The sequence below is a fragment of the Natrix helvetica genome (genome assembly GCF_964273705.1).
Source record: "Natrix helvetica genome assembly, chromosome: 1".
NCBI lineage: Eukaryota > Metazoa > Chordata > Lepidosauria > Squamata > Natricidae > Natrix > Natrix helvetica.
The window spans coordinates 1,554,318-1,570,305 of NC_138548.1; the positions used below are offsets into that span (position 1 = coordinate 1,554,318).

General features: G+C 48.4%; 1 protein-coding gene across 1 annotated transcript in view; it reads left to right on the forward strand.

Moving 5' to 3' along the window:
• FBN3 (fibrillin 3) overlaps nt 1–15,988 on the forward strand; it is a gene marked incomplete at both ends in the record, with an annotated part of 154,835 nt that overhangs the window by 24,211 nt on the left and 114,636 nt on the right. Inside the window, 2 exons of the mRNA XM_081938392.1 lie at nt 135–230; nt 1,412–1,507. Coding sequence (XP_081794518.1) covers nt 135–230; nt 1,412–1,507 — 192 coding nt within the window. The remainder of the gene's footprint in view (nt 1–134; nt 231–1,411; nt 1,508–15,988) is intronic.

The window sequence follows — 15,988 nt, forward strand, 5'->3', positions numbered from 1 at the left end:
TCTTCCCTCCGTTCTTCCATTCCTTCTCTCTTCCTCTCCTCCCATCTTCTGTCCGCCTTCCCTCCCTTCTTTCCTTCCCTCCCTCCTTCCCTATCGTCCTACTGACTCTCCTCCTTCCTTCCTTCCTCCCGCAGTCCCGTCCTGCAACATGAAGTGCCTGAATGGGGGCAGCTGTGCCGAAGAGTCCTGTCTGTGCCAGAAGGGATACACTGGAAACCACTGCGGCCAACGTGAGTGCCAGCGCAGGCCCAGCCCGCCAGCATCCACCCGCGGGCATCCCTGGCCAGAGGTGCCAATGTCTGGGGGAAATCAACACCCATTTTATTTTCACAACCACCTGCCTGGATAGTTTCCCAAAATCTCTCTCCATCAACCTTTCTCCACCTTGGCCCCTTTAAGACAGGTGAATCCTGGGAGATGAAGTCCCAAGGTGTTAGATTTGCCAAGTGTGAGAAAAAACCTGAGTTAAAGGTGTGTTCTGGTTTAAGGAATCCTGGGAGTTGAAGTCCATCTGCCTTAAATTTCCCACCGTTGGGAGGCACTTCTCCACCCAGAAAGTTTGGAAGTTGAGCAGGGATTAAACCCGAAGTCATTTCTGGATCGACTTAACCCATAATATGCAGACTCACCGAGTTGGAAGGGACCTTGGAGGTCTTCTAGTCCAACCCTCTGCTCAGGCAGCAGACCCCAAAATCATTCCAGACAAACGGTTGTCCAGTCTCTTCTTTAAAACCTCCAGTGTTGGAGCATCCATAGCTTCTGGTGGTAAGTTGTTCCGCTGGTTAATTGTCTCCACTGTCAGGAAATTCCTCCTTAGTTCTAGGTTGCTTCTCTCCTTGATTAGTTTCCACCCATTGCTTCTTGTCTGGCCTTCGGGTACTTCGGAGAATAGGTTAACCCCCCCCCCTCTTCTTTGTGGCAGCCCCTTGGATATTGGAACACTGAGGGTCACCCCTACTCTTTCTTTTCGTTAAGCAAAACCACAGAGCTGGAAGGGGCCTTGGAGGTCTTCTAGTCCAACCCCCTGCTCAAGCAGGAGACCTTATACCATTCCAGACAGGAGGCTGCCCAGTCTCTTTTTAAAGATGGGGCACCCACAACGTCTGGTGTCCAGCTGTTCCACTGGTTAATTGTCCCCACTGTCAGGAAGTTTCTCCTTAATTCCCAGTTGCTTCTCTCCTTGCTTAGTTTCCACCCATTGCTTCTTGACCTGCCTTCTGATGCTATGGAGAATAGCTTGACTCCCTCTTAGGTTGATCCTTGCAATGACCGCATCAAGTGAGATTTCTTCCTCTGAAATCACCCCCATAAATGCATTCAAAAGAGGCACTCCAAAGCCCATCGTCCTGGGAATCCCCACTTTGCTCCAAGCTCACCCTCTGATTTCTGCCTCTCTCTCTTTCTCACCCAGCCATCTGCGAAGGAGGGTGTCAGAATGGGGGCCGGTGCATCGGGCCCAACCGCTGTGCCTGCGTGTATGGATTCACAGGACCCCAGTGCGAGAGAGGTAAGCCAGCCAGCCCCGCCGGAATGCAATTGAGCTGGGGTGGCGCAGTGGTTGGGACGCAGTACTGCAGGCTACTTCTGTTGACTGCTGGCTGCCAGCACTTTGGCAGTTCGATTCTGAGGGGCTCAAGGTTGACTCATCCTTCCCAGGTGGGTAAAACGAGGACCCAGATTGTTGGGGGGGGCAAGAGGCTGACTCTGAAAAATGCTTAGAAAGGGCTGCGAAGCGGTGTATAACTCTAAGGGCTAAGTGGGAAGGAAGGAAGGAAGGAAGGAAGGAAGGAAGGAAGGAAGGAAGGAAGGAAGGAAGGAAGGGCTGTGGTGAAACAGTGGTTAGAATGCAGCATTGCAACTAATTCTGCTCAGTGCCAGCAGTTCAATCCTGACTGGCTCAAGGTGACTCGTCCTTCCAAGGTCGGTTAAATGAGGGCCCAGATTGTTGGGGGCAAGAGGCTGACTCTGTTATGGCTTAGAGAGGGCTGTAAAAGAATTGTGAAGTGATATATAAGTCTTAAGTGCATTTGCTATTGCTATCCAGTTGCAAGTGAGTTAAACACTGGTTCTGGTTTAAGCTGGGGAATTAAGCTGGGCATTGAAGTCCCAACGTCTTAAGCTTTCCAAGTTGGGAACCTGAATTTTCTTAGCAAGAGAATTCAACAATTTTGTTTCGGGAGTTCTATTTTTTATTTTCATGAGAAGGAAGGCTTCGGTGCTTGGGTGTTGAGCACAGTCTTGGGCTGTAGATCCATTGATGTTTTGTCAAGAATCAGCGAAGGCCTGAGGTGCCTGATTTCCAGTTGCCAACGTGGGCAAAGGGTCCGAGGCTTTGAATGCAGGAGGTTGAGCGTAGCCGGGGGTGACGGAAGGAATGTGGCTGGGTCTTGTGCGCCATCTGCAGCCTGGTTGAACTAAGTCAGTGATGGCGAGCCTTTTGGGGATCGTACGCCAAAAGCAGGGGGAGCGCAGGGGGAGTCGTGCGCGGGCATGCCACACCTATAATGCTATGTACGCAGCTCAGTGCGCATGTGCACGCAATTAGCGCTCCCCCCCACTGCTTTGGCAGGCTTTTTTCGCCCTCCCCAGGCTCCCGAGGCTTTATAGGATCCTGGGGAGGGCAAAAAGAGCCTCCCCGCCCCCCCCCCCGGAGCCCTCCGGAGGCTTCAGGAGCTTCCCTGAAGCCTCCGGAGCACAAAAAATCGGCCCTATGGGCAAACCAGAAGTTCAAGAACGGTGACTTCCGGTTTGTCCGTAGGGCCGTTTTTCGCCCTCCGGAGGCTTCAGGAGCTTCCGGTTTACCCCCAGGTTCAAGGAAGCCTCCGGAGGGTGAAAAACGGCCTCAAAAGAAGGTCCGAAGTCAGCTGGCCAGCACGTGTATGCACGCTGGAACTGACAGGGCAACGCCTCGCATGCCCTAACAAATGGCAATGCGTGCCACCTGTGGCGCTTGTGCCCTAGGTTCGCCATCACAGAACTAAGATAACCGAAATCAGCCCTTGCGTACCTCCAGATACCCACACCTTCTACCTGCAGGATAGAGGCAAAGAGCTTTGTAGAAATACACCCCCCCCCGCTCTTCCAGACAGCCCTCATTTTGAGACATCGCGAGAGAAAAACCTTAGATGAAATGCCAACGAAAGAGAAATGGGAGTCTGAATCAAACCCATGTGTACTTTGGATGGAACATGTGTTGAATGCAGGGACGCCCGACTCTGCGCTCCCAAATCTCTTGGCTTCCTTTCCCTTTTTTTGGGGGGGGGGGAACTTTATTGAGAATTTAAAACATTAAATACAAATAGCTTTAAAAATAGTTTTGCATAAGTTACAATCCTTTTTTGACAGTACTAAGATAATCATTTACTACTCAAATGCATCTTTTATACATTCTTAATTATTCCTATATCTATACCTCTATGTTTCTAAGTTGTACATTTCATGTTCCTATTATTTATCCATGGATGTCAGTTTTCCCAAACTGTATAATATTCCGAGTCTTCCTTGTTCCTTAACTCCAAGGTGAGTTTTTCCATCTTTGTGCAATCAAGAATCTTTTGGATGATCAAACATTCTGTCGGCATGGTATCGCTTTTCCAACATTTGCAAGCGCTATTCGCGCTGCTGCAGTTATGTGAAAAATTAAATAGTTTATCTCTTTCGTACACTTTCTAACAAGCCTTTAGCCCTGCATTAAAAGAGGTATAGAGTCAAGATGACATGAAGTTTTACCACCGCTTTGCAAAGCTTTAGTAAAGGCACAGCTGGAATTCTGTGTCCAGTTCTGGTCGCCATGATGTAGAAAAGATGTGAAGACTCTAGAAAGAGTGCAGAGAAGAGCAACAAGGATGATTAGGGGATTGGAGGCTAAAACATATGAAGAACGGTTGCAGGATTTGGATGGATGGATGGATGGATGGATGATAGATAGATAGATAGATAGATAGATAGATAGATAGATAGATAGATAGATGATAGATAGATAGATAGATAGATAGATAGATAGATAGATAGATGATAGATAGATAGATAGATAGATAGATAGATAGATAGATGATAGATAGATGATAGATAGATAGATAGATAGATAGATAGATAGATGATAGATAGATAGATAGATAGATAGATAGATAGATAGATAGATGATAGATAGATGATAGATAGATAGATAAACAGATAGATTGATAGATGATAGATAGATAGATAGATAGATAGATAGATAGATAGATAGATAGATGATAGATAGATAGATAGATGATAGATAGATGATAGATAGATAGATAGATAGATAGATGATAGATAGATAGATAGATAGATAGATAGATAGATAGATAGATAGATAGATAGATAGATAGATAGATAGATAGATAGATAGGCAGGCAGGCAGGCAGGCAGGCAGGCAGGCAGGCAGGCAGGCAGGCAGGCAGGCAGGCAGGCAGGCAGACAGACAGACAGATAATGAATGGATGGATGGATGGATGGATGGATAGATGATAGATAGATAGATGGATGGATGGATGGATGGATGGATGATGGATGGATGATAGAAATGATTAGATAGATGATAGACAGACAGACAGACAGACAGACAGAAACAGACAGACAGAAATTGTGGGAGCTTCATCAATGGAGGCTTTCAAGAAGACACTGGACTGCCATTTGTCAGAAACAGTGTAGGGTCTCCTGCTTGGGCAGGGGGGTGGACTAGATGACCTACAAGGTCTCTTCCAACTCTGTTATATCTGTATGGCTAGTCTAGAAAAAAGAAGGACCGGGGTGACATGACAGCAGACTTCCAATATTTGAGGGGCTGCTCCAAAAGAAGCAACAGGGAGAAAATCCATTAAAGCTACAGTGATCCGACGGCGGTCTTTGGAACTCCCTGAGACTGGTTTTTCTGCAGACGTGCCTCAAAACGCTGCCGAAAACCAGGCGGCTTTAACACCACTTCCACCCCATTCCAGCCGATGGATTGAAACGGTGCACAAAATGGCGTTTGGGATATTTGGAAGGATGGGATCTTATTGTGCCTGTAAAGAACTTGGGGTGGGGGGTGGGGTGCGGGGTTGGTGGGAAGGTGGGAAAGCATTTCCGGCGTCTGGGATTAAACCTGGTTCCCAGCTGGGCCCCCTCTGCCAAAACAAACTGGGGCCCTGGCTGGGCGAAGAGAGGCAGGCATCGGGTTTCAAAGCCTCCTGAGCTTTATCCAGGCAGCAGGATAACTTCTGTCTGCTGGAGTCTCAGCTCCGACACCCCCCCTACCCCTCCCTTAGCAGTCAGGGTCTCTTTGCAGCCGTCCAGATGTTTTGGATTAAAGTTCTCATCAAACCCAGCTGGTACGGCATGGAATTGGGAGGTGGCGGGCTCTTGAAGGCCCAAACATCTGCAGGGCATCGGGTGGAAGAAGGTGGTTTGGCTGGGCGAGGGAAGTAGCCGTGCAAGGCATCTCCTGTTTCTTCCTCCTCCTGCAGAATAACAGAACTGGAAGGGACCTCGGAGGTCTTCTAGTCCAACCTCCTGCTCAGGCAGGAAACCCTACACCCCTTCAGACAAAGGGTTATCCAACCTCTTCTTAAAAACTTCCAGTGTTAGAATAGAATAGAATAACAGAGCTGGAAGGGACCTTGGAGGTCTTCTAGTCCAACCTCCTGCTCAGGCAGGTGACCAATTCAATACGAGCCAACAGTGTGTGGTGGTAGCCAAAAAAAAGCCAATGCAATCTTAAATTGCATTAACAGATCATCTAGGACTCCGGGGCCCATCATGGTGGAGAAGGGCTTGGATTCCTGTTGGGCCTTGGCTTGCATCAACAGATCACTGAAAGTGTTAGTGCCACTTTATAAGGCCTTGGTAAGCCCACACCTGGAACATTGCATCCAGTTTGAACAGAATAACAGAGTTGGAAGGGACCTTCGAGGTCTTCTAGTCCAACCCCCTGCTCAGGCAGGAGACTTAGACCATTTCAGACAAGTGACTGTGCAGTCTCTTTTTAAAAACCTCCAGTGGAGCATTTACAACTTCTGAAGGCATGGCGTCCCACTGGTTAATTGTTCTCCCTGTTAGGAAGTTCTTCCTTAGTTCTAAGTTTTGGTCGCCATGATGTGGAAAAGATGTGGAGACTCCGGAAAGAGTGCAGAGATGAGCAAGAAAGAGGATTAGGAAACTTGAGACTAAAACATGTGAAGAACGGTTGCAGGAACTGGGTATGTTTAGCTTAAGAGAAAGAAGGACTAGGGGAGACAGGATAGCAGTCTTCCAATATTTCAATCAATTTCAATCAGAATAGAGCTGGAAGGGACCTTGGAGGTCTTCTAGAAGGGCTGCCCCAAAAATGAAGGTGTCAACCTATTCTCCAAAGCACCTGAAGGCTGGACAAGAAGCAACAGATGGAAACTCATCAAGGAGAGAAGCAACCTGGAATCAAGGAGAAATTTCCTAACAGGCAAAACAATTCACCAGTGGAACTCCTTGCCACCAGAAGTTATGGATGCTTCATCATTGGAGGTCTTCAAGAAAAGATTGGACAGCCACTTGTCTGGAATGGTGTAAGGTCTCTTGCTTAAGCAGGGGGTTGGACTAGAAGACCTCCGAGGTCCCTTCCAATTCTCTTGTTCCGTTATCCTGTGCCCCTGCCATCCCTTCCACTGTGGGGCAGGCAGGGAAAGGGGTACCCCTTGCAAGAAATCAGGAAGCCACCTGGTTTTTTCCCTCTTTCTGGCTCCACATTGATCATTTCTGCAGGTGTTTGGGCTTTTTCCTGACGCTCCCCCCCCCCTTGAATCCACAGCATGAAAAGTCCATTTTGATTTTTTAAAAAAAGAGGGAAGAGATTTGAGGATACTGCTGTGTGCACGCACACACACACACACACACAAACACATAAATGAACACACACACACACACCTAAAAGCACTGGAGTGGGGGACATGAAGGAGGGGGCTTTGGAACCCCACAATGTGAGGGGAGGAGGGGGGAGAGAGGGAGTCTGAGCTGGGAGCAATTTGCTAGTTTGCAAAGGTCCAGAATCTTGGTTTCTTCATCATTGGGGCGAAATTGGGGTGGGAGGGAAGGGCAGGGGAGGGATGAGGGGGTTCAGTCAAGAAGGCAGCTCCAGCCGGACAGCGCCAAAGGGATGGGACCCACCGGTGGGGTTTTGCAATGGTTTGCTGAGCTGAGCAGCTGCATATTGGAATTGGGGGGGGGGGGCTATATCGGTGGGAATTAATCTTACATTTTCTTCTTGGATGGGTTTTAATCCCCGACCTTCCTGGGGCGGGAGGGGGCTGCCTGTGTAATACCCTAAATCATAATTATTGTCAAGCTCCCAAGGGGGGTTTTGAGTCCGGAGGAAATCCCCTTCAGTCGCTGGAGGCCGATTCCCAGCAAAAGCCTGCGAGTCAACTACACAGATGCCTTTCGGGGGGGAGGGGGGGAGGGGGGGAGATACCGCAGGAGGGGAGGAACAGGAAGGTCATTCGTGCATTGGGGGAAGGGGGAATGCCTGGATACCCCCTTCTTCCCCAAAACTTGGGGTTTCTCAAAGGGAAGTGGGTTCCAGTTGCTAGTCCTCATGATTTCTTGCCAACTTTCCCAGGTGCTGTTTGGAGGAAATAATTGGATTGGCAGGAAGCAAGCTCCTCTTTCTTCCCCCCCCCTTTGTCTTTGCACCCCCAACCCCCCCCCCAAAAAAAATTGAGGAAAGAGCAGCCTATCCATCTCAGGGGAGGGGGCACGCAAAGCTTCTGTCCCATGTCCGTTCTCCAAAACAGACTTCTGAGACCCTTCCCTGTCCAACCAGGGTAACCGCCAATCCGAGCTTTAATGTTTGGGCTCTCCGCGGATCTGCTTGGTGCAGCTCCCCTGGGTCTCCCCAGCCAGCTGGGGATGATGGGAGGTGTACTCCAGAGAACCTGGAAGGCCCTAAGAGAAGGGAGGGGCTTTGCTAGGATCCTTTGGGGGCCGCTAGATGCCAAGACCGCAGACTGGACGTTGCAAAGAGGACTGAACCAGCCATAATATTTGCTTCCTTCGGCAGCTGCTGAACCTGGAAAGATAAACCTATCCAGGGTTAGCAGAGATGCTTGCAGAATAACAACATTGGAAGGGACCTTAGAGGTCTTCTAATCCAACCCCCTGCTCAGGTAGGAGACCCTATAATCGTTTCACACAAATGGCTGTTTAATATTTTCTTTAAAAGGTCCACTGTTGGAGCATTCACAACTTCTGGTGGCAAGTCCTTCCCCTGGTTAATTGTTCTCACTGTCAGGAAATTTCTTCTAAGCTGCTTCTCTCCTTGATTAGTTTCCACCCATTGCTTCTTGTTCTACCCTCAGGTGCCTTGGAGAACAGCTTGACTCCCTCTTCTTTGGGGCAACCCCTGAGATATTGGAAGACTGCTATCCTGTCTCCCCTGGTCCTTTTTTCTCTTAAGCTAGACATACCCAGTTCCTGCAACCGTTCTTCATATGTTTTAGTCTCCAGTCCCCTAATCCACTTTGTTGCTCTTCTCTGCACTCTTTCTAGAATCTCCGCATCTTTTTTACATCGTGGAGACCAGAACTGAATGCAAATATTCCAAGTGTGGCCTTACCAAGGCATTATAAAGTGGTATTAACACTTCACGTGATCTTGATTCTATCCCTCTGTTGATGCAGCCTAGAACTGTGTTGGCTTTTTTGGCAGCTGCTGCACACTGCTGGCTCATATTTAAATGGTTGTCCACTAGGACTCCAAGATCCCTCTCACAGTTACTACTGTTGAGGAAGGTACCACCTATACTGTACCTGTGCATTCCGTTTTTGTTGCCTAAATGTAGAACCTTACTCTTTTCACCATTGAATTTCATTTTATTAGATAGTGCCCAATGTTCAAGTTTGTCCAGATCCTTCTGTATCTTTAGCCTGTCTTCTGGAGTGTCGGCTATTCCTGCCAGCTTGGTGTCATCTGCAAATTCTATCTATCCCCTCATCCAAGTCATTGATGAAGATGTTGAAGAGTGCTTGGCCTAAATCTGAGCCCTGGGGTCCCCCATTGCATACTTCCATCCATGTTATTTGGCCTTTTCTTTCTATCCTTTGACCATCATCTTCTTCAGCTTCATTCCTTTCTGACCTTCCTTCTACTTTCACTGCTGTTGGGTAGAGGACCTTCATTGTTTTGGAGAAGACTTAGCGCCATTGGGAAGCAAATTGTTCCATCCGCTTTCTGTCTGCACTAGGATCTTCTTAGGCAGGGGTCACCAAATTTGGCAACTTTAAGACTTATGGACTTCAACTCCCAGAATTCCTGAGCCAGCCATGCGTGTTCTTGGAGATTGGACCAATCGTTGGACAGAGGGATAGAATCAAGATCACGTGAAGGGTTAATACCACTTTATAATGCCTTGGTAAGGCCACACTTGGAATCCTGCATTCAGTTTTGGTCACTACAATGTAGAAAAGATGTGGAGACTCTAGAAAGAGTGCAGAGAAGAGCAACAAAGAGGATTAGGGGACTGGAGACTAAAACATATGAAGAACGGTTGCAGGAACTGGGTATGTTTAGCTTAAGAGAAAGAAGGACCAGGGGAGACATGATAGCAGTCTTCCAATATCTCAGGGGTTGCCACAAAGAAGAGGGAGTCAAGCTATTCTCCAAGGCACCTGAGGGTAGAACAAGAAGCAATGGGTGGAAACTAATCAAGGAGAGAAGCAACTTAGAACTGAGGAGAAACTTCCTGACAGTGAGGACTATTAACGCCCAGAAGTAGTAAATACTCCAACACCAGACATTTTTAAGAAGAGATTGGAAAACTACTTGTCTGAAATGCTATAGGGTTTCCTGCCTGAGCAGGGAGTTAGACTAGAAAACCTCCAAGGTCCCTTCCAACTCTGTTATTCTATTCTATTCTATTCTGCTCAGCTCTGCTCTGCTCTTCTGTCTGTGGATCCACTCCATCTTGCTCTTGTTGGCCTTCAGTGCTTCTGACCTCTCAACAGAGACAGCTTTGACCACGCTTGGTTCAATAGCAGTAACTAAGAGAGGGATCTTGAAGTCCTAGTGGACAACCATTTAAATATGAGCCAGCAGTGTGCAGCAGCTGCCAAAAAAGCCAACACAGTCCTAGGCTGCATCAACAGAGGGATAGAATCAAGATCACGTGAAGTGTTAATACCACTTTATAATGCCTTGGTAAGGCCACACTTGGAATACTGCATTCAGTTCTGGTCGCCACGATGTAGAAAAGATGTGGAGACTCTAGAAAGAGTGCAGAGAAGAGCAACAAAGAGGATTAGGGGACTAGAGGCTAAAACATACAATGAATGGTTGAAGGAAGTGAGCAACAGAGATTTGGGGCTCAATTGAAGTTGTAAGAAAGGGCTAGTTGTATTTCTGTCTTTAGAAGCTTTGCCAAAAAAGCCCCCCCCCCGCCAACCCTTTATCTGTTATCTGGAGAAGCTATTTTTGCACAAGTGCCATTCGATGTACGAGTGTGCTTATCGCATCTCCGTCCACTTTAGAAACCTCCGTGCCTTCTGAGATTAGCGCATTGGTCGGAGGGGCCCTTCCAGGTGCTCCGTGTAACATCTCAGGAGCAGCCGGACTATGAATGCGAGCAAGGGGTGTGTGTGTCTGGCCAGCGTTACTGCCAATTCACTCGTGCATGCGCATGCACAGTTCAATAGAAATTCTTCTGCACATGTGCAAAACGAAAAAAAAACATGGGGGAAAAAAGATGGCAACTGCAGCGACTGGGAAATCGGTTTGGGGGCGTGGCCAACCTGGGTTACTGCCAATTCTGCGACCCAGCCGGCATACCACTACCAGTTCGGGCCAAACCGGTAGGAACGCACCTCTGAATGGGAGGAAATGAGAATGTCAGCTAATGCAATTGTCAAGGTTCCAAGTAATACATCTCACTCTACAAGAATTCCTCAAAGAACATTTTATTGGGATATATATCCAGTGGTGGGGTTCAATTTTTTTTACTGTCAGTTCTATGGGCGTGGCTTGGTGGGCGTGGCTTGGTTGGCATGGCAGGGGAAGGATACTGCAAAATCCCCGTTCCAGAGGTGGCTTCCTACTTATTCGATCCGGTTCAGCTGAATAGATAGACACGTGACCGTAGTACCGGTTCTGTCCTCGGTGGCGCCATCTTGATTTTCTGTTCTCCACATGCGCAGAACAATCTTCATTGAAAAAATGTAACTTTTATTCCTTTTTAAATGTTGTGCGAGTGCGCAGATCGTTTTAAGTGCAAATCCGCACACGCAAAATTTGCCGAACCAGTAGTAATGGCAGCCGAAACCCACCCCTCCCGCATTCCCTCCCCACCCCACTAACCTGCTTCTCAGCTCCGTTCTCTTGTCCAGGCCAACAGAAGAAGATCAGCTGGGAGGCAGCAGGGGCGGGGCCAGCCTATTTGCTGGTTCTCCGAACTACTCAAAATTTCCACTCCCAGTTCTCCAGAACCTGTCAGAACTGGCTGAATTCCACCTCTGGATATATCAAATTGGCATTTTCTTGGTGAAAAACGGCTCTAGGTTCCGGCTAGTTTTACACCTAATTAAAAGTAAAACTTTGTCACTTCCTCCCAGAGTCGTCAATCAATCACAGGGTCCAATCAGCATGTAGCCCAGTTGCTAGGTGACCCCAGTCTCCACCTCTTAAACCCCTGCATCGATGTCCTTGATTCCCAAGGGAAAGAATTTTACTTTGGCTACAGCACCCCAGATATCTCTACACACACACCCCTCCGTGGCCCCTTCGCTCCAGGCTGTGTCAGCCCTGAAGCTGTGAGAAGAAGAAACTCTCCAGAGAAAAACTGAAAAAGAAAATGGACACCGTTCGGCCAACTTCAGGGCCGACACAAACAGAACTCCAAGGACGGGATACTCCTCAAATCATAGCTTTATTGGACATATCATATTGGCACAGGCTGGTGAAAACCGACTCTAAACGTTCCCACGGTTTACACCTACCGTATTTTTTTTGACTAGAAGACGCACTTTTTTGTCTCTCAAAAGATGGCAAAAATGTCTCTGCGTCTTATGGACCGAATATTGCTGAAGCCCCGCCCACCCACTGGCCATTTTTTGGCCTCCGCCCAACCCTTTTTCGGTCCTATTTTTGACCTTTTTTCTGCCCATTTTCGGGACTCTTTTTTGACCCGTTTTTGAGGCTTTTTTCAGCCCATTTGTTTTGGAAAAAATGGGCTGAGAAATGCCTCAAAAACAGGCCGAGAAAAGCCCCCAAAATGGGCCAAAAAAGCATTGACAAAGGCCTTGAAAATGGGTAGAAAAAAGGATGGAAAAGGACCCCAAAAGGGCTGAAAATGGGTCGCGCGGAAGCCAAAAACTTTTTGTTGTTGTTTTCCTCTTCTAAATTTAGGTGCATTTTGTAGTCAGGTGCGTCTTATAATCTGAAAAATACGGTAATTGAAAGTAAACGTCCCCCCCACTCCAAGCAATCAGTCACATGATCCAATCAAGGTACCATCTGGTTGCCTGGTAACTTCACTCCTCCTCTCTCCAGCCATCAGTGGGAATGTCCTTGGTTCCCAAGAGGAAATATTTTATTTTGGCTACAAAACCCCAGCAATCTCTGTTCCCCCCTCCCGATCCCTCAGCTCCAGCGTGGCAACACGGAAGCGACAAAATGGCTTCGGTCAGGTCAGCTTCAGGGTTGAGTTGCTTCCACACAGCTACAGTCAGTCCTTGACTTACAACTGTTCTTTTAGGAAGTTACAACTATCAAGCCTGCCACATCTTGAACCTCTAAATAAAAACAATCCTTGGCTCCGTTTGTTGAGAAAGGTACAGTTTATTAGAGAAAGTATAGATTATTATTAGTCCTCGACTTACAACAGTTCATTTAGTGACTGTTCAAAGTTACCACATCACTTTAAAATGTGACTGATGACCGTTTTTCACAGTTACGACCTTTGTGGCATCCCCATGCTCAAGGGATCAAAATTCAGGCACTTGGCAGGTGGTTCATCCTTATGACGGTCATAGCGTCCTGGGGGTCACGTTTTTGTGACTTTCTGACAAGCACAGTCAAGGGGGAAGCCAGATTCAATGAACAGCCATGTCACTAACAGGGATTCACTTAAGAACGGTGGCAAGAAAGGTCGTAAAGTGGGGAAAACTCACTTAACAAATGTCTCACTTAAGAACAGATCTTAAGGGGGGTCACGCTTGCATGCACAGGTGGGCGGGGGGGTTGAATTGGTGTGGGCCTGCGTGAGCATGCAATATCCTGCACTGCGACAATTTTGCCATAAGAAAAAGGTTCGCCATCACTGTCCTAGGTAGAGGCCGATATTTCTCTCTCTTTCGGCACAGTGAGAATGTATCTGCTGAATATAACTCCGCATTGGCAACAGGGAAGGGCATCTGGTCAGGAAACACTCAGCTCCATTCATTTGCCCAGACTCCACCCCGATGCAAGGGATTATGGGGTCATTAAAAGAGAAAATAAAAAAATAAAAATGAAAGAGTTGCCCACTCTCTCGGACACTCCATCCCATGTGTGTGGGGTAGGGGGATCGGACGCAGACCTTTGTCCAGATAGGCTGAAGATTCCTGCACTGGGCTGCAGGTTGGACTAGATGACCATCATGGTCCCTTCCAACCTCAGGACTTTAAGTCTCGTGTACCTGCTTAACTGAATGCCAAAAGTCTGGAGGTTGGTTTATTTGTTATTTAATGCTCTCTCACACACAATTTATTCCTTTATTTAACTTCTGAGCCGTCCATCTTGCCGCGACGACTCTAGGCGGCTCACGGTCCTATAGTTAGAACTTAAGGGGTGCAAAGTTAAATAGATCCAGGCAGACCTCAACTTATGGCCACAAAGGGGTCCAGTGCTCGAGTTTACGACCTCCTTTGCCACAGCTTTCAGCAAATCCCTGCCACAGCTAAGGGAAACGAAGTGGTCATTAAACGAATCTGACTTCCCCGTTGACCTCGCTTAAAGGGCAGTCACAGGATGGACAGACACCTCTCCACCCCCCCCCCGGGATGCCGCACCCGTCGTAGTCCTGTGCGAAGTGCCCAAATTTTGATCCCAATGACTCTAAGGACGCTGCCACGGTCGTATGTGCGAGGAGCAGTCTTCGGCCTCTCTTCCCCACCCCGCCATGCTGTTGTAACTGTGGACACTCACCAAGTGACGCGTTGCAAGACAAAAGAAACCCCTCCCCCCCTTGTTACTCCAGCAGTTGAGCTAGAGGCCGTCCCCGTAAAACCATGGCTAAGGTTCTAGTCCTCATGGAGGCCGGCCTAGGGTGGACTTCCTTTGGAAAGAAAAAGTACAAATGGGTTACCGGGTGCCTTAGAATTGTGTTTTGGGACAGGAGCGAGCCGACCGTGGGGGGGGGGGGGGGGGAGCGCAATCCCATGTCTGAGCCTTAATAAAATTTGATTGCAGCCTCACTCAATCTTTGATCACCTGATCCAATTGGATCCAGATGTGCTCTGGCCCTCTGCCAGCTTGCCCCCCCCCGCCTCCTCCCCGCCAGCCTGGGCACTCCAGATAGCTTTGGCTGTTCTCCGTCTCTTGCTGGGAACTTAAATCAGGAAATCTATTTTTGTCCATTTCTCAGCCTTCCCCCCTCCCCCCCCCTCCCCAAGTCTATTTTGGGAGCAGGGTTTAAAAAGGAAGAAAATGTGTCTGTGTGTCTGGCTCCTTCCCGGGAGGTTGTCCTCGGGGGTCCGGTCCAGTCTCCAGGGTGGGATTTGTCAACCAGCGTAATTTTAAGAGGGGGGGGGGCTCGACACCCAGAATTCCCCAGCCAGGATGGGGAATTAAACACACTTTAAGATGGGCGGAATTTCCTGATAGTGAGGACAATTAACCAGTGGAACAGCTTGCCACCAGAAGTTGTGGGTGCTTCATCCCTGGCGGCTTTTAAGAAGAGACTGGACAGCCACTTCTCTGGAATCGTTATATGGTTTCCTGCCAGAGCAGGGGGTTGGACTAGAAGACCTCCGAGGTCCTTTCCAACTCTGTTATTCTGTGAAGATTGTCTATAAGTGAGAGAAAGGGATATTGGGAGACTTCCGTGCCTGGGATTCCCGCTGAGTTATGGGGCGCGGAGTCTAGTCTTCCCAAAGAGTAGTAGAAGGTTGAGTGAGGCTGACTTAGGAGCCCTTACATCTTTTCCAGGCATTGTTACTGGCAGTCCTTAAGTTGCAACCCTAACGGAGCCTGCCCCTTACGGTCGTAAGTCACAACAGCCATAAATGTACTGACTGACCCAAAATTTGCAAACCTTTTTTAAAATGACCGTCATTAAGCGAATGCAGCTGTTAAGTAAACCCGTTGTTTCTTATGGGGCGTTTTTGTCGAAAATTGTGATCAAGGGTGCTGAAATATCCAGAGCCCCTTCTTGAGGGAGACGGGTGGGCTCTAGAAAGATGAAAAATAAATAAATACAAAATAAATAAAAGAGATCTGCTGGTAATCCTTGGCTGAACAGGCATTCATTTCGTCTTCTAATGAGGCTGTGATGCCTGGGGTGGAATCGTGTGTTTCTTCTGAGTTGGAGAAGTGGCTCTTTTGTTTTCCCAATGTATCTCGCTCACTGCGTTGTGCTGCATGGACAGTGGTGGGTTACGACCGGTAAGCCCCCGTACGGGCATTCCGGTGCCTGTCGGGAGCACCAGGTACCGTTCCGGTACAGTCCTCCGCAGGGCCCGCCCACCCGCCTGCCCTCCTTACTGCTATTTGAAGTTTTTGAGGCTTCTGTGCAAGTCCACGGAGCGTACGGCGCCTTCGCAATGCTCCGCCGAGCAGCTGGAGCGTCGCGGAGAATAAGTAGGCATGCGCACACTGCACACGTTCATGTGGTGGACGCCCGGCCCTGTTGCATCGTACCGGTTGCACCGGGACCTGGAACCCACCCCTGTGCATGTACCACATTGCTCAGTTTGTGCCTGGGAGTTTAGTCCTTGGTTCTGTTCTTGTATTCTGGGGTTTGAAGTCTGCATGTACCGTATTTTTTGGA